This window comes from Pleurodeles waltl, chromosome 1_2 (genome assembly GCF_031143425.1).
Source record: "Pleurodeles waltl isolate 20211129_DDA chromosome 1_2, aPleWal1.hap1.20221129, whole genome shotgun sequence".
In the NCBI taxonomy this organism is placed as follows: domain Eukaryota; kingdom Metazoa; phylum Chordata; class Amphibia; order Caudata; family Salamandridae; genus Pleurodeles; species Pleurodeles waltl.
In genome coordinates, this window is record NC_090437.1 from 1,288,735,393 (window position 1) to 1,288,759,735 (window position 24,343).

The 24,343-nt window shown below is 46.9% G+C and overlaps 1 protein-coding gene across 1 annotated transcript in view; it reads right to left on the bottom strand.

Moving 5' to 3' along the window:
• Positions 1-14,649, bottom strand: part of GFRA4 (GDNF family receptor alpha 4) — a 532,351-nt gene extending 517,702 nt beyond the window's left edge. The window contains exon 1 of the mRNA XM_069205076.1: positions 14,177-14,649. Within this exon, the coding sequence (XP_069061177.1) occupies positions 14,177-14,225 (49 nt within the window). The 5' untranslated portion in view covers positions 14,226-14,649. The remainder of the gene's footprint in view (positions 1-14,176) is intronic.
• Positions 14,650-24,343: the final 9,694 nt, after the last annotated feature.

A 24,343-nucleotide genomic window follows, 5' to 3' on the forward strand; every position in this document is an offset into this window, starting at 1 on the left:
GTGTTACTGTGTCCAAATTCAGATGCATTTTAGCACCATACCAAACTGTCAAATTGTGCCAAACAAATGCGCTGAATGTCACATAAGTTGTAGATAGACAGAAAAGTCCGATCGGTTACAGCTTTTATTACAGTGATGCCTTAGACTATGTGTTACTTTGGGTGTAATGGTTACAAAATAAAAAAAAGTACTCCTGATTGCTTGTTTAGCAGTAAAAGATAGCGATAAACAGTGTTCAGTGGGTTTCCAAGAGCTTTTGGGCCCTGTACCACTGCACCGGCTACACCGTTCAAACAGTGGCCGCTTAATGCCTGCAAGGTCACTGCGCTTGTGACTTCTTGTTCAGTAGTAAAACACAGTAATAACCGAAAGCTTTTGGCCCCTGTGCCACTGCACCTGCTGTATCATTCACATCGTGGCCCCTAGTGCCTAAAACGTAGCTGAGCTTCTGCTTGTTCAGTGGTGACGTATACCAATAATTTGTGTTTTGTGGGTTTCCTACAGTTTTTGGCCCCTGTGTCACTGCACCTGCTGCACCATCCAAATCATGGCCCTAGCACCTGCAAGGTAAGTGCGCTTGTGACCGCTGGCCTAGTGGTGACATATACCAATAATCGTTGCTCTGTGGATTTCATAGAGCTTTTGGCCCCTGTGCCACTGCACCTGCTGCACCATCCAAATCATGAGCCCTAGTGCCTGCAAGGAAACTGCACTTGTGACTTCTTGTTCAGTGGTAATATATAACAATAATCTTTGCTCAATGGGTTTTCCTAGAACTGTTGGCCCTTGTGCCACTGCATGTGTTTCACCATCTAAATCGTGGGCCGTAGTGCCTGCAAGGTAACTGCGCTTGTGACTGTTTGTTCTATAGTAAAATACAGCAACAATCAGTTCCAAGTGAGTTTTCAAGAGCTTTCAGCCCCTGTGCCACTGCACCTGCTGCACCATTCAAATCATGGCCTCTAGTGCCTGCAACGTAAATGCTCTTGTGACGCTGTCCTAGTCGTAACATATATGAATAGTCGGTGCTCTGAGGGTTTCATAGAGATTTTGGCATCCATGTCACTGCACCTACTGCACCATCCAAATTGTGGACCTAAGGGCATATTTATAGGCACCTAGTGCCACCTTGTGCCACATTAACGTCATTTATTATGACGTTAATGTGGCCCAACGAGGCCAAACTCCCTGCGCTGTATTTGCGTTGCGTCACTCTGTAACCCTTTGCGTTACATTATGCCTGCGCCAGGCCTAATGTATGCAAAGGGGGCGTTCCCCCGTTAGGGGAGCCAGACAAATGGCGTAAGGAAATCTATGAGATTTCCTTGCGCCATTTTTTACGGCACGTTTAACGCCTGCTCAAGAGCAGGTGTTAAAAGGGGGCTTCCATTCTTTAGAATGGGCCCCTATGTACTCTGCAGGAGTAGCGCCAATATTTTGGAAACTGTGTTTGTGACTGCTTGTTCAGTAGTAACATATAGCAATAATCGGTGCTCGGTGGGTTTACTAGTGCTTTTGGCCACTGCACCTGCTGCACTATGTAAATTGTGGCCCTAGTGCCTGCAAGGTAACTGGGCTTGTGATTGCTTGTTCAGTGGCAACACCTATCAATATTCGGTGCTCCGTGGGTTTCCGAGAGGTTTTAGCCTCTGTGCCACTGCACCTACTGCACCATTCATATTTTAGGCCCTAGAGCCTGGAAGTTAACTGCACTTATGACTGCTTGTTCACTGGTAACATATAACAATATTCAGTGCTCGATGCGTTTCTTAGAACTTTTGGACCCTGTGCCACCGTACCTGCTGCACCATTCAAATCATGGCCCCCCAGTGCCTGCAAGTTAACTGCGCTTGTGACTGCTTGTTCAGTGGCAACATACAGCAATAATTAGTGTTCAATGGGTTTCCTAGAGCTTTTGGTTCCTGTGCCGCTGCACTTGCTGCCCCATCTAAATCATGGCCCTAGCACCAGCAAGATAAGCGTGCTTGAGACCGCTGGCCTAGTGGTAACATACACCAATAATCCGTGCTCTGTGGGTTTTCTAGAGCTTTTGCCCCCTGTGTCACTGCACCTGCTGCACCAGCCAAATTGTGGTCCTAGTGCCTGCAAGGTATCAGTGCTTATGACTGCTTGCTTAGTGACAACATACGTCAATAATCGGTGCACGGTGGGTTTCCTAGAGCTTTTGCCCCCTGTGCCACTGCACCTGCTGTATCATTCAAATCATGGCCCCTAGTGCCTGCTATGAACTGCGCTTGTGACTGCTTGTTCAGTGGCAACATACAGCAATAATTTGTGTTCCGTGTGTTTCCTAGAGCTCTTGGACCCTGTGCCACTGCACCTGCTGCACCATCCAAATTGTGGCTCTAGTGCCTGCAAGGTAACTGCGCTTGTGACTGCCTGTTCGGTGGTAACATATAGCAATAATCGGTGCTTGGTGGGTTTCCTAGAGCTTTTGGCTGTTGTGCCACTGCACCTGCTGCACCATTTAAATCGTGGGCCTTAGAGCCTGTAAGGTAACTGCACTTGTGACTGCTTATTCTGTGGTAACATATAGAAATATGTCACTGCTTGGTGGGTTTCCTAGAGCTTTTAACCCCTGTTCCACTGCACCTGCTGCACACTCCAAATGGAGGCCCTAGTGCCTGCAAGGAAACTGTACTTGTGACTGCATGTTTAGTAGTAACATATAGCAATAATTGGTGCTCAGTGGGTTTCCTAGAGCTTTTGACCCCTGTGCCACAGGACCTGCTGGCCCATCCAAGTCTTGGCCCTAGTGCCTGCAAGAAAACTTCGCTTGTGACCACTTGCCTAGTGGTAGCATATACCAACCACCGGTGTTCGGCGGGTTTCCTAAAGCGTTTGCCCCTGTTTCACTACACCTGCTGCACCATCTGAATTGTGGCCCTTGAGCCTACAAGGAATCTGCGTTTGTGACTGCTTGTTCAGTGGTAACATATAGCAATAATCGGTGCTCGGTGGGTTTCCCAGAGCTTTTGGCCCCTGTGCCACTGTACCTGCTGCACCATGTAAATCGTGGGCCCTAGTGCCTGCAAGGAAACTGCACTTGTGACTGCTTGTTCAGTTGCAACATACAGCAATAATTTGTGTTCAGTGGGTTCCTAGAGCTCTTGGACCCTGACCCACTGCACCTGCTGCACCATGTAAAACGTGGCCCTAGTGCCTGCAAGGTAACAGTGCTTATGACTGCTTGTTCACTGGCAACATATAGCAATAATTGGTGCTCAGTGGGTTTCGTAGAACTTTTGGACCCTGTGCCGCTGCACCTGCTGCACCATCCATATCATGAGCCCTAGTGCCTGCAAGGAAACTGCGCTTGTGACTTCTTGTTCAGTGGTAATATATAACAATAATCTTTGCTCAATGGGTTTTCCTAGAACTTTTGGCCCTTGTGCCACTGCATGTGTTTCACCATCTAAATCGTGGGCCCTAGTGCCTGCAAGGTAACTGCATTTGCGACCGCTTATTCAGTGTTATCATGTAGCAATAACCACTGCTTGGTGGATTACCTAGAGTGTTTGGCCCCTGTTTCACTACACCTGCTGCATCATCCAAATTGTGGCCCTAGAGCATGCAAGGAATCTGCATTTGTGATTGCTTGTTCAGTGGCAACATATAGCAATAATCGGTGCTCAGTGGGTTTCCTAGAGTTTTTGGCCCCTGTGCCACTGCACGTATCGCACCATGTAAATCGTGGCCCTAGTGCTTGCAAGGTAACTGCGCTTGTGACTGCTTGTTCAGATGCCACATATAGCAAAAAACGGTGCTCGATGGGTTTCCTAGAGCTTTTGGCCCCTGTGCCACTGCATCTGCTGCACCATCCACATCTTGGCCTTAGTGCCTACAAGTTAACTGCACTTGTGGCTGATTGTTTAGAGGCAACATCTAGCAATAAACTTTGCTCAGTGGGTTTTCTTGAGCTTTTGGTCCCTGTGCCACTGCACCTGCTGTATCATTCATATCGTGGGCCCTAGTGCCTGCAAGGTAACTTTGCTTGTGACTGTTTGTTCATTAATAAAATACAGCAATAATCAGTGCTCATTGGGGTCCCAAGAGCCTTTGGCTCCTGTGCCACTGCACCTGCTGTACTATTCAATTTGTGGCTCCTACTGCCTGCAAGGTAACTGCACTTGTGACTGCCTGTTCAATAGTAACATATAGCAATAATCGGTGTTCAATGGGTTTTCTAGATGTTTAGGCCCCTGTGTCACTGCACCCGCTGCCCCATCCAAATCATGGCCCTAGCACCTGCAAGATAAGTATGCTTGAGACCGCTGGTCTAGTGGTAGCATATCCCAATAATCATTGCTTGGTAGGTTTCCTAGAGCTTTTGGCCCCTGTGTCATTCCACCTGCTGCACCAGCCAAATTGTGGTCCTAGTGCCTGCAAGGTAACTGTGCTTATGACTGCTTGCTCAGTGACAACATACGGCAATAATCGGTGCACAGTGGGTTTCCTACAGCTTTTGTCCCCTGTGCCACTGCACCTGCTGCACCATCCAAATTGTGGGCCCTAGTGCCTACAAGGTAACTGTGCTTGTGGCTGATTGTTCAGTGGCAACATATAGCAATAATCTTTGCTCAGTGTGTTTCCTAGAGCTTTTGCCCCCCCCCAGTACCACTGCACCTGCTGTATCATTCAAATCGTGGCCCCTACTGCCTGCAAGGTAACTGCGCTTGTGACTGTTTGTTCAATAGTAAGATACAGCAACAATCAGTTCCAAGTGAGTTTTCAAGAGGTTTCGGCCCCTGTGCCACTGCACCTGCTGCACCATTCAAATCATGGCCCCTAGTGCCTGCAACGTAAATGCTCTTGTGACGCTGTCCTAGTCGTAACATATATGAATAGTCGGTGCTCTGAGGGTTTCATAGAGATTTTGGCATCCATGTCACTGCACCTACTGCACCATCCAAATTGTGGACCTAGGGGCATATTTATAGGCACCTAGTGCCACCTTGAGCCACATTAACGTCATTTATTTTGACGTTAATGTGGCCCAACGAGGTCAAACTCCCTGCGCTGTATTTGCATTGCGCCACTCTGTAACCCTTTGCGATACATTATGCCTGCGCCAGGCCTATTGTATGCAAAGGGGGCGTTCCCCCGTTAGGGGAGCCAGACAAATGGTGTAAGGAAATCTATGAGATTTCCTTGCGCCATTTTTTACGGCACGTTTAACGCCTGCTCAAGAGCAGGTGTTAAAAGGGGGCTTCCATTCTTTAGAATGGGCCCCTATGTACTCTGCAGGAGTAGCGCCAATATTTTGGAAACTGTGTTTGTGACTGCTTGTTCAGTAGTAACATATAGCAATAATCGGTGCTCGGTGGGTTTACTAGTGCTTTTCGCCACTGCACCTGCTGCACTATGTAAATTGTGGCCCTAGTGCCTGCAAGGTAACTGCGCTTGTGATTGCTTGTTCAGTGGCAACATCTATCAATATTCGGTGCTCCGTGGGTTTCCTAGAGGTTTTAGCCTATGTGCCACTGCACCTACTGCGCCATTCATATCGTAGGCCCTAGAGCCTGGAAGTTAACTGCACTTGTGAACGCTTGTTCACTGGTAACATATACCAATATTCGGTGCTCGATGCGTTTCTTAGAACTTTTGGACCCTGTGCCACTGTACCTGCTGCACCATTCAAATCATGGCCTCCTAGTGCCTGCAAGTTAACTGCGCTTGTGACTGCTTGTTCAGTGGCAACATACAGCAATAATTAGTGTTCAATGGGTTTCCTAGAGCTTTTGGTTCCTGTGCCGCTGCACCTGCTGCCCCATCCAAATCATGGCCCTAGCACCAGCAAGATAAGCGTGCTTGAGACCGCTGGCCTAGTGGTAACATATACCAATAATCAGTGTTTTGTGGGTTTTCTAGAGCTTTTGGCCCCTGTGTCACTGCACCTGCTGCACCAGCCAAATTGTGGTCCTAGTGCCTGCAAGGTATCAGTTCTTATGACTGCTTGCTTAGTGACAACATACGTCAATAATCGGTGCACGGTGGGTTTCCTACAGCTTTTTTCCCTGTGCCACTGCACCTGCTGCACCATCCAAATTGTGGGCCCTACTGCATACAAGGTAACTGTGCTTGTGACCACTTGTTCAATGGTTACATATAGCAATAATTAGTGATTGTGGTTTTCCTAGAGCATTTAGCCCCTATGCCACTGCACCTGTTGCCCCATCCAAATCATGGCCCTAGCACCTGCAAGGTAACTGCGCTTGTGACCGCTCGCCTAGTAGTAAAATATAGCAATAATCGGTGCTCAGTGAGTTTCCACGAGCTTTTGGCCCCTGTGCCACTGCACCTATTGCACCATCCAAATCATGGGCCCTAGTGCCTGCAAGGTAATTGCGCTTGTGACTGCTTGTTTAATGATAACATATAGCAATAATCGGTGCTCCGTGGGTTTCCTAGAGCTTTTGGCTCCTGTGCCACTGCACCTGCTGCACATTCCAAATTGTGGCCCCTAGTGCCTGCAAGGTAACTGCACTTCTGACGCCTTATTCACTGGTAACATTTAGCAATAATTGTTGCTCAGTGGATTTTCCTAGAGCTGTTGGACCCTGTGCCACTGCACCTGCTGCACCATACAAATCGTGGCCCCTAGTGCCTGCAACATAACAGTGCTTGGGACTGCTTGTTCAGTGGTGACATATAACAATAATCGGTGCTCAGTGGGTTTCCTAGAGCTTTGGGCCCCTGTGCCACTGTGCCTGCTACACCATCCAAATCATGACCTCTAGTGCCTGCAAGGTAACTGCGCTTGGGACCGCTTGTTAAATGGTAACATATATCAATAATCGGTCCTCAGTGGGTTTCCTGGAGCTTTTGGCCTCTGTGCCACTACACCTGCTGCACCATTCAAATTATGGCCCTAGTGCCTGCAAGGTAACTGCGCTTGTGACCACTTGCCTAGTGGTAACATGTAGCATAATCAGTGTTCAGTCATTTTTCTAGAGCCTTTGGCCCCTGTGCTCCTACACCTGCTGCACCATCCAAATCATGGCCCTAGTACCTGCAAGGTAGCATGTGGAAAATATTTATATCCAGTAATGAATATGTTCCGAAAAATACAAAAGAAAGTTGCAGACAGAATACATCATTTTTTTAAGGTAAACAAACACAAAAGCTTTCATAAAAAGGGCCTTTGTACTTTTCCAACTCTCCAAAATGAGTTGCCACAGATGTCACAAACAATGCATACGATTTACACATCAAAGTGAAAACCAAGCATTGTTAAATTTTGTCACAATGTGGGTGGCTCTTTTCTGTGAAAAGATCTTATTCTGTGCTTGACAGTGAATGGGCCATAAACATTGTAAATTTGCCCAAAATCAATGTATGTTAAGTGAACGCTGAGACGTACAAATGAAGAAAAAGATACCTTTTGAGATGGGTATGTCTAAAATAAAATAAAACAAGCATTTGCAATGCAATAGGTCTCACATTTGCTTGAGTTAGAGCTATTGGCATTGTAAATTCATAACTGGACTGTTCTTGCCACATACATTGGTCAACCCTGCCTCATACTTTTGTCTTTTCCTACCATATAATTCCAGTGGCCCTGCATATAACTAAAGCACTTCCATTTATATTCTTCCTCTAGCTGCAGCAAAAAATGAAAATGTTGCCATTTAGCATCAAAAATGTAAATCTGCCACGCTGATTCCAATAGAGTACAACTTTCAGCACCCCACCACCCAGTTGCTGGCTGGCTAACACAATTCCCAAAAAAAGACACAAGACATCCACAGAGGAAAAATAAATTAGAAGTGTCGCCCGAACATATCAAGAGTGTTCAAACAGTCATAGTGTAATAAGGATGTTAAGTTGGCCTGAATCATGGTCATAACTGTAAAAAGGAGATCCTATTAAAACATATACAATTATCATACAAACCTTTATCAGAAATAAACTTTTGCCATTAGACGGTAATGCTCAAAACAGCCCCTAGAGGGCACCATAACAAAAATATCAGGTCATGTAACCATATTGTTAGCCCTTAAAGGGCATAACTCTGTGAAAAAAACAGGAGAAAGTAATGCAGTGTAACCATATACTTAACCCCTAGAGGACATTTTTAGGAGGAGCAAGTCTACTGTAATGATATTACAAACAAGGACTTTAAAACAAAACCCCTCCCAGCTATAAAACAAATGTTCTAGCCATGAGAAAGCTTAAAAGACACTGAATGGTGGGAAGGGTTATTATTTTGTGGTCCCCACTAATCTAGTGTGGGGACCCAGAGATGGGGTAGACAGAAAGAGCATTTTGAAGGTGGTCCCATTGTCCTAGGACCACCACAGGCTAAGTTATGAGCAAAAATGTTTTGTTAAAGTAATGCCCTGCAAAGCATTATGGGGTAAGTTTCTGTTCCACAAATGTTGATATGACTGTACTGCTTAGAACAGCCCCTAGAGAACACCACAATGAACATAGGATTTGTAAGAAACAACCACACAAAGAAAGTGGCAGAAAGTAATGCAATGTAACCATATGTTTAGCCACCTAGAAAAAACAGTGCTTTGTACATTTTGTGAGCTAACAAGTCTACTACAATGATATTACAAACAAGGCACTTAAAACACAAACTACTCCCCACTGTATAACAAAAGTTCCACTCATGAAAGAGCTTAAAGCAACAGTGAATGGTGGGAGGGGTTATTATTTTAGGTTCCCCACTAACCTAGTGCGGGGACCCAGAGATGATATAGCCAGAAAGAGCATGTTGTGGTGAACATTTTGTTGGTGGCCCCATTGACCTAGGACCATCACAGGCTGAGTTATGAGCAAAACTGTTTTCTAAAAGTAATGACCTGCAAAGCATTATGGGGTGAGTTTCCCAAGTGCAGTGAATATTGTAGTATTGGCTTTCCCGCTGTGTCGGGAGAGCCGCTTTGAAGATTTCTGTGTTTTTTACATAAACCATTCATCAATTACAAGTGTTTTTGGGAAAGCTATGGAGCGTGAAAGGGAGAGCCAAAAGAAATGACTCTCATAAGGTAACAGTGTGAACAATGTGACCAGCGCTTCAATACTGCTGATGGAGTTCACACTGTTATGTGCTGAGCTCCATGGCCGCTATGGAGCATGAGAGAGAGAGACAAAATAAAAAAAGAGTTTGCCCACGCTGAAGTATAACGGCAATCATGCAATAATCCATGTAACAGGGTCAGTCTGCAAGGCGGTAGGTGGGACAAATATAAAGCATTTACCAATGACATCAAGGGATTTTTGAAAGGCAAGCCCACAAATGAGTTAAAGTGATGGGTGTGGTTAAAAGCAAACAGAATACTTACAAGAGGTCGAAAAGCGCTTGCACGCTTAACCTAAAAAATATATAAGCACAGAGGGACTGGCTGCAGGGTATTATCAAAGGCATGACCATACCTACCCACTGGGCCTGACTGTGTGCAATTGGTAGCCCACTGCAGTGTTCTGTGACGAGATTGTTGGACACTGCATATGCCATGCCACGAAGGCTTTTGGTACAGGAGAACTGGTTACATGACATGGCACCAGCGAGATATAGGGGCATTGGTAGCATGCCACGTCCTGTGGGTATTTCGGACAATGATAATGGGCAGAGGTAGGAATGGAAGGGCAGTGAGCACTGGGCCAAGGTGGTAGGCTCAGGGCAAAGCCAAAGTTCCTCACCTGTCTCCAGAGCCTCCCGGTGAACTCTAAAACCTGGTTCTGGCACCCACTGGGGTGGCAGAGCCAACGTGCATGGCGGGCAGGTGTGCTGGCACATATAAGGCATTTTTTTCAGTATCTCATCAAATAACCCAAAAATACCACTAAAAATGTGTGTATAAACTAATGGCGCGGTTGTCCACTTAGAAAAGGAAGCAACATACATTGTATCAACATCATTTCTGTAATAAACCTGGATACTGGTTTACGAATGGATGATTAAATGTGTTTAAAGGCATCGACTGTTTGTGAGCATAAGTGAAGCAGCCTTTTTCATCATCAAAATGTCTGCGGGAATACCTACATGTTGTCAATGGTACTGCATTTAATCTCAAACTATATACTTTACTTGTGAGTGGGCCTGCAGCAGTCCGTCTTCTATTTTCATTATTTCAAAGGCCATCTAGCTGCAGACAGTAGAATTGCAGTCTAGCGCTTGAATTTCATGACGGAAATGACATCAGTTAGCACTGAGTTGAACTATAGAAGTCTTTCTCCTCTGCTTATTCTGTGTGAGCACGTCAAGTTACTAACAGCGCATCAGCCTTACGACTCAACTTAATGTTTGTGAGCATAGGTTACTCGTGAAGTGAAATTTTAGCCAGTTTCTCTCTCTGGTAGCATAATTAGTTGCTGACTGTGCTTGTTGTGGTATCTGAGGTCACCAGTTATATTGACAATATATTTTGTGATGTCATTGGCGATGCTGATATATTTTGTGATGTCATCCATGATGTTGTGTTAAATCGTGAATTTTGCAGTGGGAAGGTCAGTGGTTTTTAAGTTTTGAATTGTAACCATAACATATATAAAAAGATGTTGATTCAAAACCAGCTTTTATGGAGGTAAGAATGTACCTGCAAAATGGGGTCCATAATGTGTGGAAAGGATTCAAGATCCATGACTTATGCATTTCATCCAATTGCTGGCCTAGGTCAGGCCACTTTCCTCTTCAATAGATAGTTGATTCGCTAAACTTCAGTGTGAATACTTGTGTAATGCATAGGTGTGCTACACAATATAAATGGTGAATGTAACAGGAGACGTTCTAAGGCGCGGGCAAAGTGGGCTCTGGCCCAAGGCCCCAGCTTTTTAGGGGAGACTCTGACAGAGCCAGCTCTGTTCTGCAGAGAGACCTGTCCTGATGACCTTAAATACTTCTTGGATTGTTATAAATACCTTTAACCTTTAATTTATTTTGTGGTGGTGTGTGAGAGTATATTACAGACATTTTGTAGATAAATGTTCTGTTTCACGAACATCCATAAAAACGTTTATTTTAGATCAAAACATCACCTCACATATAAGAAAGGGGATTATTTGAAGTAATATTAGTGAGCTCCTGCTGTGTGACAATACTGAAGACACGTCACTGTCCCTGAGTATTAGATGGAAACACATTTAGAATTTGGGCAAGCATGCTAGTGCACTGTCAGTGACCTGACCAAAGAAGGCACGAAAGGGCTGAAACTGCATCATAAACTCAAACCTATTCCCAAAAGGGGCCCCCAAAATACGTTTGGCCCAGGGCCCCACAATATTTAAGGTGTATGACAGTTTCAACCATTTGCACGCAAAAGGATTTTTCTGCCAAACGTTGACATGAGCACAGCGCTGGCCTGAAAGCATTGCACCCTGTGGTGTGAAACCCCTGCTAATCTATCCAAAGTGGGCAGAGTGGACACGGAACCGCGCAAACAGCACCAGGAGTCCACACAAAGCGCAGCCCACTGAGGAACGTAAAGTTGCGCATCCTGTGCCTTTGCGTGAAATCCCAGCGCCAAGTGAAAACCGGCGGAAACAATGAACCTAGGGTAAATCGGACCCCAGTTCTGTGAAACTTCTCGAAAGTGACACATGTTGCTGAGCTACTCTTGGGGCGGGGGGTGTACTGTAACCATGACCAGTGACGTCATCAGCAAGCAACACGTGGTAAATTAAGAGCTACACAGTCGCGCAGTTCGCGCCAGGGCAGCGCTAGAGGTTTCGGCGCAGTGCTGCACAGATTTCAATACCTCTGGGCCATGTCTCGTAGCCTCTCAATGGCTTTAAATAAAGATAACCTCACAATACTCCGGCCGGCATCACCCTCGCCCTCAGATTCTTCGGTAGTTTCCAAAGGAAAAGCGGACGCAACGAGCAATCAGTGCCCATTGTTAGCTAAACATTCCTCAGAAAGACTCGAAAACGGGCGTACCATTAACATGGGATTTTTCTCAGCTGGGCTGCGTGTAGGGTTCAAGTTGCGCTGTTCTTGTTCCCTGCATACAAGTTGTGAACTGAGGGATTTAAAGTGACCCGGCGCACGGGAGGTCCAGGGCGCTTAGTGATGTAAAACAGATTCTATACATGCAAGTAATGCGGTGACCCCTCAGTCCCCGTCATCGCCAGGCGAACGAGGTGGGGGAGGGGACATTTATGAAGACCCTCCGCCGCGAGCCTTTTTAAATGCCACACTTGGCTGGCAGCAGCGCCTCGTTCTCTGCCCCCTGCAGGGCTGTCAGCTAGAAATGGAAAGTCGAGGAGCAGGCGCTAGACAGCGCGGACCACCGCAGAGATGGAAGCTGGGGGGGGGGTGGGGTTGTGGAGCCAGTAGCGTGGCACAGATGTCATGGGTCCAGGATGGTGCGAGGAAAATGGCACCGCACATTGCTACTGGGGGCAGCAAAATACAGCAATTATCAGGGTTAAATGGGCCCTCAGGGCTCCGTGCCCCGGTGCCCCTGCACCTGCTGCACCAATGGTAGCTGCGCCTCTGGGTGGAGCAGACCCCGTTCCACTTTCCTGCTCTCCGTTTGAGTGACACAAGAAAGGTCAGCGGGTTGTGCGCTCTGTCTCCTGAGGTGTGTGAATGTGTAGGTGCAACTCAGCTGTTCATCACACTGAGATCGGCGAAAAAAGAACATCCCCGAGCAAGACAGCTCACATTTTTAAGATGCATTTTCCCTGCGAGGACTTAGAAGCAGTCTAGTTAGTACAAGCGCTATACAGGGTTATTATCAATGAAATTAAAGAGCGGGTCCTTACAATGTCTGCCCTGGCACTAGTAGCGCCCACGGGATAAAAAAAAATCATGCCCAACTTTTGTTGCAGTCGTGAGAACCGAAATCTGACCTATTCGTGAAACTTTCAGCACAGGAAGCTCCCTTTAGCTACGTTTATATAATCGGTATTAAAGAGGTTCTCCTTTCAAAGAGGCGTTGGCACCTTTTGTGGCTTGTAACACGGCTCCCCTGTGTTTACCGTGCCCAGGGCAGGGTGCCATGGAAGGCATTCTCCGCTGTAAACAAACATCCCCTTGCATTGTCCGCGGGCATTGTGCGTGAAAGTGCCACAAGAACCAGCCGCGCTTTGATCCGCAGAGCCGAGAGCTCAGCGGGCTAACGCACCTGCTGCTGAGTTTTGTGTGCACTTTACCTGTCATAGCTTCTAAGTGCTTGCGCAGCCTTTCACCGCTGAGTGGTTCGTGAATAGATGGATTTCTGGCTGCAAAATGGTAATGTTCCTTACTGGCACGAGCAATTGGCCAGGACTGGTGCCATCAGCGTTCAACGCAACGAAAACCTTCCTCTGGTCTCCTTACAGTCGAAATAAGACACCAGCTTGGTTTTTAAACCAACAAAATCGTGATTTATAAATATGTGCTGAGAGGCAAGTTTGGACACTCACACCCCCCCACAGCCCACCCACCATCTAACACACCGTCCTACATCTGAGGATGTGCACCTTTCATAATGTGCCAACCCACCGCGTTTACTTCGCAGCGCTTTACGCAACTTGACAAAGCCGAGTTAATTAATCAAGGTAAACACCCGCAGTCATTAAGCTTTCCAAATCATGTTAGGCCAAGTATAAAGCGGTAGAAATCTGCACAGGATCACACGGTTTGCTCAAGTGGGCGAATTAGGATCTGAACCAATGACGTCTTGCACCGGGGTCGACTACTTTTCATCTGAAGCAGAACTGTCTCTCATCTGTCTCTGAAATCGCGACCTGCACCTCAACAGATGTCTAACGACACTAGACAGTACGCGTGCAAAAGAACGATTTTCAAGAAAAGCGCGTTGATATAGTGCCTAGACACACGCATCGGTGCGATACAGCGCATACCCAGATAAAAGTGCGCGCGTACAAGCTTAATGGGGTATATTCTGGGGTGAGGGGGCGCAGCGCAGATCATCAAAGATCAGCAGGTGGCAGGAACGGAGTAAGATCACACAGCAGGACAGCGCGCTGCGCTGGGAAGGGATGCCCGGCTGAGTGAGATCAGTGCCTCGGTCGTCAGTCGGACAGTCACTCAGTGCACACATAAACAGCCGGGGGGGACACCAGAGCTCGCACAATCACATCTCAGTTCACTTGCACAACTATTGATTGTGTCCCAGTAAGAGAGGACGAACATGAACTTTTCCAGTTCGTTTCACAACACGACCAATAACATGTTCATCAAAGGCAGACTTACCCAGGAGGAATAAAAGCAGAAAGTATGCCAGCTCTCGCATGGCGCCCATGGGTACAACGCTGGTTTCCGCGGGTGTGCAGTGAGTGGGCACCGGTGCCGGTGGTCAGCGCACCTCTTGGGATGTTGCGTTAAGCACCCCTGGTCCTCACGCTCAGCATCCCTTCAGCATCCCGACCCAGGTGCAGGCAGACTGGGGGTCTCGCGCGCCCCCGAGACTCCTTGCACAAACTTTACTCCAGACTTGGGGGGCGGAGGCAGGTGGTGGAGAGGGGGAGCCCCTATCCCGCCCTGGGGGGTGGGTGGGAGTTTAAATCCAGAGCCTCCCCGTAAGTCATGTCTTGCGGGTCCCTGGGGTCGGGGTCTTCCTGCGCGCGCTGCGGGCTGAGCCGCCGCTGATGCCGGGGTGCGGAGTGGGATTGTGGGGGGACCCCTGGGCTCCGGACCGTCCTTCTCTCCGCAGCACCGGCTGCTCTGTCTGGGTCTGGCCGGGGGAGTGCGTGAGCCCGGGTGCAGTACCGCCGGCCGCCGCCGGGAGAGGGGGCGCTGCAGCCCCTTAAAGAGGCCGGGGCCGCAGCCGGCCGGGCTGGGGGGGTCTCTTTGTGGTGCCGCGCGCGCTGCGTGGTGCCCCTTTAAGGCATCCAGCGGACCACCGGGGATGCAGCACCCCCTGTTGTGACAGGGCATCTGTGCGCTTGGGGGTGGGGTCGCATTTTGGAAGTGTAAGGAAAGGGAGATAATAACAAAAATAATAACAATATTAATAATAATAAAACATAATAATAATAACTGCAACAACAAAATAACACTCAGTAATAATAAGAATAACATTCATAATAGCACTTATAATAATAACATAATAAAACTAGTAATAATAAAAATAATAAAAATGACAGTAATAATAATAACAGCCGCAATAATAATAACAGCAATACTAATAATTATAAATTATAATAATACATTAATCGCATTATTTTTGTTTTTATTACTACTAACAGTACCAATTAATAATAAAAACAATGACACTACTAATAATAGAAATAGTAACCGTAGTATTTTTTTACACCTCTGCTCATCGAACTTCCAGCTCTGTTGTAGGGTATAGGTAAATATTCACTATAAATGGTTATATAAGGTGTTACTAAGGGTGGCAGTAATACTGACTCTTTACGTGGCTCTCGCTGGGCAACGGTTGGTGTGAATACTTGGCACTGTGGACTCACACAAACCTCAGCCCCAGCTGCCAAAGGTGTATTTTATTCCTTGTGATTCACTGACCAAGGGTCACAGGCACAGAGGACCTACAGCCGTTACTTACCAGTAACCCCGTTACCCGAGCTCTACTCTTCCTTGTTACTGTCCTTATGTTAATGAGGGTGGGTACCACCTTAAACGGAGGCAGCCTGTGGTACCCACTTTAAAAAAAGTTTTTTTACCACCCCCCACCACCACATGGCTCCTCCCCTCTGGAGCATGTCTCCTCCTCCCCTCCTGTTTGTAATACCCATGTCAATGATACACGCATGGGCGTACCTTCGGGGGGAGGGTATGGGGTGTTGCACCCCCCTAATAAATGCATTTTGTGTTCAATAGTCAGGTACAGCTGCTCTCAGTCTGGTAAGGTGAGGTGTCCGTCGGATTTCACAAGGCATTTTTTCCATGCACACATACACAAACACACACACTCACTCCCTCTCTCTGTTTTGAAAGTCTTCAAAAATGATAGTTATTTTACCAAATATTGTATTTTCTCTCACTTAGTACCCCCACCGGTCGGTATTGTTCTTCCATTTCACTGCCCCTAAAGCCCCTCTCATGCGCCCTTCTTGTCTGTAATGTGTGTTAACAAGGTATCCAAGAGTGATGGTTGGGAAATCCAAAGCTCGCATTCCCCCTCCCTGCCCCCCAATCTTAGTGACCAAGCTGCACCCCTGCATACACATGCAAGGGAAGCAAGACGAGGAGGGACACTGCATGTGATCACCTCTTAGCAACCGAAGCATTACCAGTTCTGTCACAGCCCTTATGCTAATGAGGGTGTATCTGAAGCAAGGTATGGAGCAATCTTGTTAAGTCCACACCGACAACCATTAATGCATCACCAGTACAATACCAGAGTTGTCACGAGACAGACAGCCATATATGTCGAATCACAAATATACCAGAGGCAGCAGAAGTGACATCACACATCCTCTGACCTTAATGACATCACAGGAAGTGACACGGTATTACCTTTCAGCCTGAATCCTCACAGGAAGTGATATCACATGACCTCAACCCTGAAGACATCACAATACTTAAAACTGCAGAAGTACCATAATAACGGCATGATTACAACTCAACAACTGTCTATTTTACATACAAACTACATTAGTGTGCAGAAATGAGCTTTGAAAGTGGTCGGGCATAATTCAATACCTGCCCTAAATTGTAGCGAGTGAAATGTGTGAGCCAGACCTCCTCTAAGGGTGTTAGGGGTGAGGAAGGGTACTCCCTTGAGAAATATTAGAAAAATATGAGGTCAAATAGCACATTTCTAAATCATGATTTTCACATAATTGTTCTAAACATCCATGAGCTTACAATAGGCACTCTTTGAATAGTCAAGTCTTTTTATGGGGCGCCAAGACAAGGAAGCCTGATGCTTCTCTCTGGACTTGATCCAATTTTTTTTAAATTTGTCCGCCTACGCAAAAATTGCATACAATATGCCAGTTCCAGAAATGTGTCATTTATGCCATCCATGTACCATTGGTGTCCCGCAAATCAAAATTTACCTCTACTTTAGGTCCAGCATGTTGTCATTGTTGCCCCCCTTACAGTCCACAGTTGCCAAGAATTTCTTTGAGTATGCCAGCATTTTCCCACAGGTACCCCGATGCCAAGAATTACTAGTGTGTAAGTACCAGCATTTTTCCATGAGTACCCTATTGCAAGAATTACCTCCAGTAAGCCAGCACTAGCCATTTGCAATGGATGTCCCATATGCTGAGTAGAACCTGTAGTGTGTCAGTGCAAGTATTGTTGCTACAGGTACCTATGATGTCAAGAGTTGCCCCAGAATGCCAGCGCCAGTATTTTCATAGGGGCCTCTGTAAGCCAGATTTTGCCTTCAGTATGCCAGGACCAAAGGCAGATGTGCGGGCATAACACTATATTCTCACTCACACTCACTTCCATTAACTTGTTCAATCATTTTCACTCCCTTGCACTCACTCATTCTTTCTCACTCCCTTGCACTCACTCATTCATTCTCACTCCCTTGCACTCATGTTTACTCTGACGTATGGTCACTCATTAACGCTCACTCTCACGCATTTGTACTTTGAATTACTCATACTTTCTCAGTCACATCCACTAGCAACTTCTCGTACTCTCACTCCCTTAATCTCATTCACGTAATCTCATTCACTATAACTCTCTAATTCTTATTCATTGGTTCACTCTCACTCATTTTAACTCTTACTCTCACTCATTCACACATTCTCACTCACTGTCCTCACATTCTAAATCTTCCGTTCTTATTTATTCTCACTCGCTCTAATTTGTTCATACTCATCACTAACATTCATTCTCACTCATACAGGTGTACTTGGAGAGAAAACACAATATTTAGTAAAGTAACCAAATGTTTTTGACGTCTTTCAAAAAAGAGAAGGCAAGATTGCGCACATTTTTGTCCATGTGTAGGTACAAATTCCTGGGCAAATCCACCAGACATCTCACCAGCCCGACTGAAAGCACCTGCGCCCATCTATTTTTCAGAAAATTCATTTATTGTGGGGTGTAACACCACAAATACCCCCCTGAAGCTACACCCCTGCCTGCCACTGACACTCAGACACTTTCATTTACATGCACACTCACACCAACACGTGCTCTCATCCATACTCACACAACATGCATTTAAAAGCATTTTTACTTACTTCAGCTGCCAGCAAAGGTCCCATTCCAGCTCCCGGTGCTCCATATTTTTATTATACTAATACGGAATAATGGACTATTATCCACTGGTAGTAAAATACATTAAAAAAAAGAGTCAGAAAACAAGAATGATGGTGCCCTGAGCTGTCCATGTGTTTTGGCACTAATGGTGCCACCATTGATGCCAGGGGTGGCAAAGGCAAACCTTGGGATAGCATGGCATAAGTCAGAAGTCCTAGGTGTGACCTCCGGCGACCCTTAAAGGACATCTATGCGAGAGCAGCCCCCTGCTGCCCCAGTGTCCCGCACTAGTGCTTGCAATGCCATCATCTTATAGATACTGCACAACACCGGACCAGAATACCGCAACAGACGGCTCTCCTTCTACACCCCGACCCGGCATCTCCGCTCTGCCGACCTCGCAACCGTCCCACGCGTCTGCAGAACTACAACCACTCTGCGCCAGACCAAAGATCTCCTTACCTTCAGAAACTTCCCAAGACCTGGCTGTTCGAGCAGTAGCAGCACCTCCCCCCACCTCAGCGCCTTGAGACCCTCACGGGTGAGTAATGCACTCTACAAATTCCCGATTGATTGATTGGTTCCTGATTGATACTAGATGTCCACATAATACCTTATTTAGAGGCCAGGTAAGGATGTCTTGGTTTCTGCCTCACCTACACCGCACCATAAAGTGACACAGCACCCTGAGTTGACAACTGCACATTTAAGACCTTTTGCATGCAGTTGCACTGTGTTACACTCACACCCACAGTTGTGAACTTCCTCACAATATTAACCAGCATGCATTGCTCAGCATAGAATCCTGACAGAGGTACATTAACCTATGCTCAGCACCCCTCACCCGCCAAAAATATTCAAAGGTGTCAGTAGGTCTTACACCAGGGGTGTCGACTGCATGCCTTTCAATGATTGGCTGGCCTTTAGGGTTGACGCATATCCACTACTGGGAAAGATCCACTGCAGAAGTCCACATGCACTGCTCCCCCCACTTCTCTGGTCTCCTGCTTTAATTCCTTGCTTTTCTGCACCTCCATTATGCCAAGTCTATTATTCTGGTAGGGAGGCAGTCAGCTGCCTGAGCCCAGCATTTTCATGCTGCTGTAAACATAATGTAGTTATTATCATACTTCACGCACACTCACAAAAACTTGTAGCCATGAAATAACTGGGCTAAGGCGACACAGACGCAGCAATCCTTGTTCTGATATAAATCAACGTCATCCTATTGAATATTTGCAAGTTGTCACAACAAGGAAAACCCCTGAGTGCAGCACACCCGACTGCACCTGACACCCACCTGGTGTCAGCCACAAGGTTGGCCTGATACGTTTTTATGTCAAAGCCTAGTAGAAGGCAAAACTGGTTGTGAAAAGACTTCTCAACCCCAAAGCTTCACTGGGAATGCATTGGTTTTATGATTTATAACTCACACTTGCTGGCTTTCTATTGGCTGGCTTTATTTGTTTTAGGCTGTTCATCATATCTTTGTCTCTCACATGGAGCATAGCCTGTTTGCCACCTCTCTCCTCTCTCCTTGTATTCTTCCACATGTTCTCACTTTCTGCAAACAAGCCTTTAGATTGTGTTCCTATCTTTTCACATTTGCTGTGTATTCAAACACAGAGGTCAAATGTTAGGCTCTGTCTTCTGATGGAGATTGGCGTTTATGTGACAGTCTTGCTGAATGCAGGGGATGGGAAAGGAAAGACATTTTCTAGCGAACAAGAACATTTAAATGTCTGTAACTGAACTGTGCAAATGTTTCAAAATATATCACAATTAGGAAAGCACACATGAAGCATTTTTTAAAAATCCCGCAGTGTGATGGAAACAAATATTTTAATACAACCAAAGCAAACCAATACTCTGTGATGCTATTTCCACACACTGTTTATGTGCTATATAGTTTGATCAGTAAAACTGTCTGTGCAAATGTAATGGTCTTTTCAACTAAAAATAGTTTTCTGTAAAGGCAGTGCGCTACCACAACATGTATACTGCACTTTATGCCACTCCACTCTACTCCACTCTGACACTCTACTCCACTCTATGCCAGTCTACTCCAGTCTACCACACTCCAATCTATGCCTCCCTACAACACTCCAATCTACGACTCTCCACTCTGCCCCATTCCACAGCTGAGCAGCCATAAGGCGCCGAGGAACTTACCCAGCAACATCTGATCAAATGCATGGCCATTGAAAATATGCAACGGTTTCCGCATAATTATGGATTTGCCACATTTGCCCCATAATCCCAAAATCCATCATCTACCGCATAATCTACAGATTTTAACAAAAAAGTTTTTTTCTAGCTCAAATGTTTCAAAAGTTACTAAAAACAAAGTGACACATGGTTTCTGTGCACCTCAAGTCCCTTTGCAAAGGTTAACTGATCACTTTTCTGTCGCTTATTGCTAGATTTCAGTGTTAAACTGTCACTAATGAGGTGCAATCAATGTCAGACACTGTTAACAAGTGTATAGATAATGAAGCAATAGTATCACAAAATGTGTTCATTATGCCTCAAAATTTGCCTTTTTCTGCCGCATAATTTCCCGAACGCTGCCGCATAATTTGACCTCCCACTGCCGCATAATTCCAGTGGCCCTGGTCATACTTCAGAGCACCTACACACGTGCACCATTTTGCTTCTCAAAGTGGGTCCCCTGAATAGGGGGGCTGCAGGGCTCTGAGACACATCCCTCGAAGGCGTCTCTTTCTTCTTCTGCAGCTGGCCAAAATCCTCGATTCTTATCAGTGTCTTGGGAAAAAACGGTTTCGTTTGGTATCCTTTTGTTGCCACTGGCCACCACTCAGCTATGAACCCCCGCTCTGAATGCACCAAGAGAGATCCTGCCAGGACGAACATCCACCCGCCCAAAAAAGACGGTGGGTGAAAATGGCAGGTAAGGCCTCGTGATGGCAACAAGCGGGGTCCACTCTGCCCCAATTTACACCTCTCCGTAATGGCAACGAACACAGCCCATTGAGCTCCATAGTACACTCACTGAAACAGAAGTGGACAGATTTTCTTGTGGTAACTTTTTTTTGCTCGCCCTGGATGTATCGAAGTACTCTATATCGGCACCTGATTACATTACTTGAGCTCAGATTCATTTTCCAGGCACGAGGAGATTATGTGATCTGCCCAGGATCACAGGCTGCTGAGCCGACGCCGGGACTCAATCCCGGTCGCTCAGGTGACGTCAGTCGCTTGCCATCAGGTCACATCTCAGTCTCCTCCCTTCCTCTTACCTGTCATTTCACAATAAACATCTGGACCTCCCTTCTCTGCGCCAGCCACCTTCTGTCAAGAGGTCCACGCAGCACGTGATACACCGGGGCTGCCAACCCCCCACGTGGTTAGAGGTTTCCGGGGCTCAACCACCCGCTCTCGCCCCGGATGCCGCATCGGTTCTGAACGGGTGGTCGCCGTGATCTCATCGGAAGCCACGCTGCACCGGGCACCCCTGGAACACGTGTCTGAGCTGCCACTCGGTGAAAGCATCACTCCACCCATGAGGCAGGCGTACCCCTGGCCCCTGTGGCACCACCCCCAGATATTGCCTCGGTGCTCTCGCCAGCACCTCTCCCCTCCTGGCTTCTGCCCCTCGGTCTGATTTGCCATAGACATTGGCATATTAGAACCATCCCTTTAGAAGCTCCTCTGTGCCCCCCCAGCCTTAGGATCACCGCCAGGGTCCAGTGAACACTTCCATCTCCCCTTCCCCTGCATGATGTTATCCTAAGAGGCACCTGAATCCTTCCTAACCCGCCCCCCCTCGTGGCAGCAGCCCCCTTCCCTCCATATTGATTATGCCCAGAGCACTTTGTCCCTTTGCACGGGCTTGGACTTCGGCTGCCCTCTCCCATATAAGTTACACCCATGAAAGTTCTTCAAACTTTTTCCTGACTTGTAGTATTCCACTTCATACTGGCAGCAAAGTTTCCTCTTTCTTGTGAAGTTCCACTTCCTGTGGTGCCATTGGCCCTCCACCTGACAAGCTGCATCCAATAGGCGGGCTGACCAGCCTCCTTGGCCTCGCTGATGACGTCCGCTTTTACCTTACCTGGGTGGGTCTTGGGGTGCTCGTGTGGATGCCCTGAACTCCTGCCTGTGGTAATATCAAACATGTCTCTGACTGCCTTGCAGCTTCTGAATCTGCTGCTGATCAGTCAACACAGTGTCATCTCAAGGAGTTTAGGGCCCCTGGGCGAGGCATACTTTAGGGGCCCATGTCCGGGACAGCTTTACATTTTATTTCCCACGTTGCTGCAGCCTTGGAAGAAGCACAGAGTGAGCAAGAATGTCTTGTTTGAGAACAGAGTGCTGGCCTAGGCAAAACAGTAAGATACAGAGAAAATAAAACAAGACCGTAAAAGTGGCTACTGTAACAATAACAAATCAAAGCCGAACTAGGTTAAGGTGCACAGCTGCAGGCCTGGTATGTTAAAATAATGTGCTTGAAGCTATAACTAAAATGGCTACACAACAGTATTGTATAATCTATGAGGGGTAGCGTAGGCATGTTTGGTATGGTTGTAATGGTAGTGAGAAATGCTGCTTACTGGTGTAGGTGGATTTTTTATTACCATTATAGAAAGTGGACATTTCTCTGTGCTTACGACTGGTGTGTTGCAGCTTGACTCCAATCCACATCTGGGGCAGAGTGACAGCTGGGCTTTGTGCATACTTTTCAGACATCCTGTACACAGTGAGGGTGGAGGTGTGACAAGAGTGCATCTGCATATTGAATGGTCTTCCTGGGCTGAGGGAGAGGCGGGGCACACCTGCATTTGTAAAGGCTGTGCCCTGGCCTCACGCACAGGGCTCGTTTATCCCCCACTGATGTCTGGAGCCTGTGCTGGAGGAGAAAGGGGACACTCCTGGAACTGGTCAGTGCAGTTTGGAACCCCTTCTCCCCCTTTTGTGGAGACTACGCAAAATGAGTATAAGTACAGGGGGTCTTCCCCCACATTTTTAGACACCAATAGACTACTGAACTAGACACAGGATGCTGCTGGAAGGACTCGCCAGGAACAGCCTTTGAACTGCTGCTGTTGTGCTGGTCGGTGACCTGCTGGGTCACTAAGAGGGACTGCCACTGCCTGCAAACCTTTGTGCTGGCCTGCTTGCTTGGGCCCTGCAGCCCTGTGCCCCACTTGTTGTCTTCAGGGGCTGGGTAGCGTACCGCCCTGTCCCCCTGCATTTTTCCCTTTTTCTCACAGCGCATAGGAGCGCTTTGCCATTTATTTGTCCAGCGCGAGGGAAGACCTGCTTTCTGGAGTCAGAGCGTGTGGAGAGCCTTTTGTGTTATCCAAGTTGTCATGTGCTTGGGAGGAACACAGAGGCATGGACATTGTTTCCAAGCTGGAGGGAATATCTCCTCTCCCCAGGATCGACAGCGCTGTGCTATGCCACTCTATACCACTCCACCCTACTCCACTCTACACCACTCTACTCTACTTCACTCCACTCCACTCTACTCTACTTTGTGACACTCCACTCCATGACAGTCCACTACCACAGTCCACTCTACGCCACTGCACAATATGCCAGTCTCCTCTATGCCACCAACTTTTAGCCATGGTAAACAGCAACCGTGCAGGGGTACAACATGGCTAAAACACATTGGCAAAGCCAATAGCTCTTGCTTAGACGAGACCTATCGGCTTTGCCAATGCATGTTTTTGATTGATGTGCTTCCTATGATTGATTGGTTGATTGGCAGGTACTGGTGGGGGGAGGTGAGGTGAGGCAAGGGCTGCTCGGACAGTCTGGGAGAACCTGCTGTGAGTCACAAGCAAGTAAAAAAATGCTATATCCTATATGCTAGTATGTGGGTCACTCATCTGGTGGTTTTTCACAGGGGTGGGATGAAACCTGTGATTTCAAATCCACTTTGGATATTTTTTGGCTGGTTGGGTTTTTTGGCTGCGTGGGCAACTGAAGTTGGGATAGGCAGAGTTCAAAGAACACAAGAGGATGAATGGCTTCTGAGTTCCCCCTTGAGCTGTCTTTATATTATTTAAACATTTAAAGCAAGATATAGCTACAGACTTTGGGTAGCATCCATTGCATCCATAGTTTAAAAAAAATAACATTTTCAAGCCATCAGGCTTTTCAACTCTGCCACCGTTTTCTGTGATCTTCAGTGGTAGGACCAGAAAAAAATAAAGCAACCAGGACAAAATATTCATTTCAACTGAGAATGTCCTT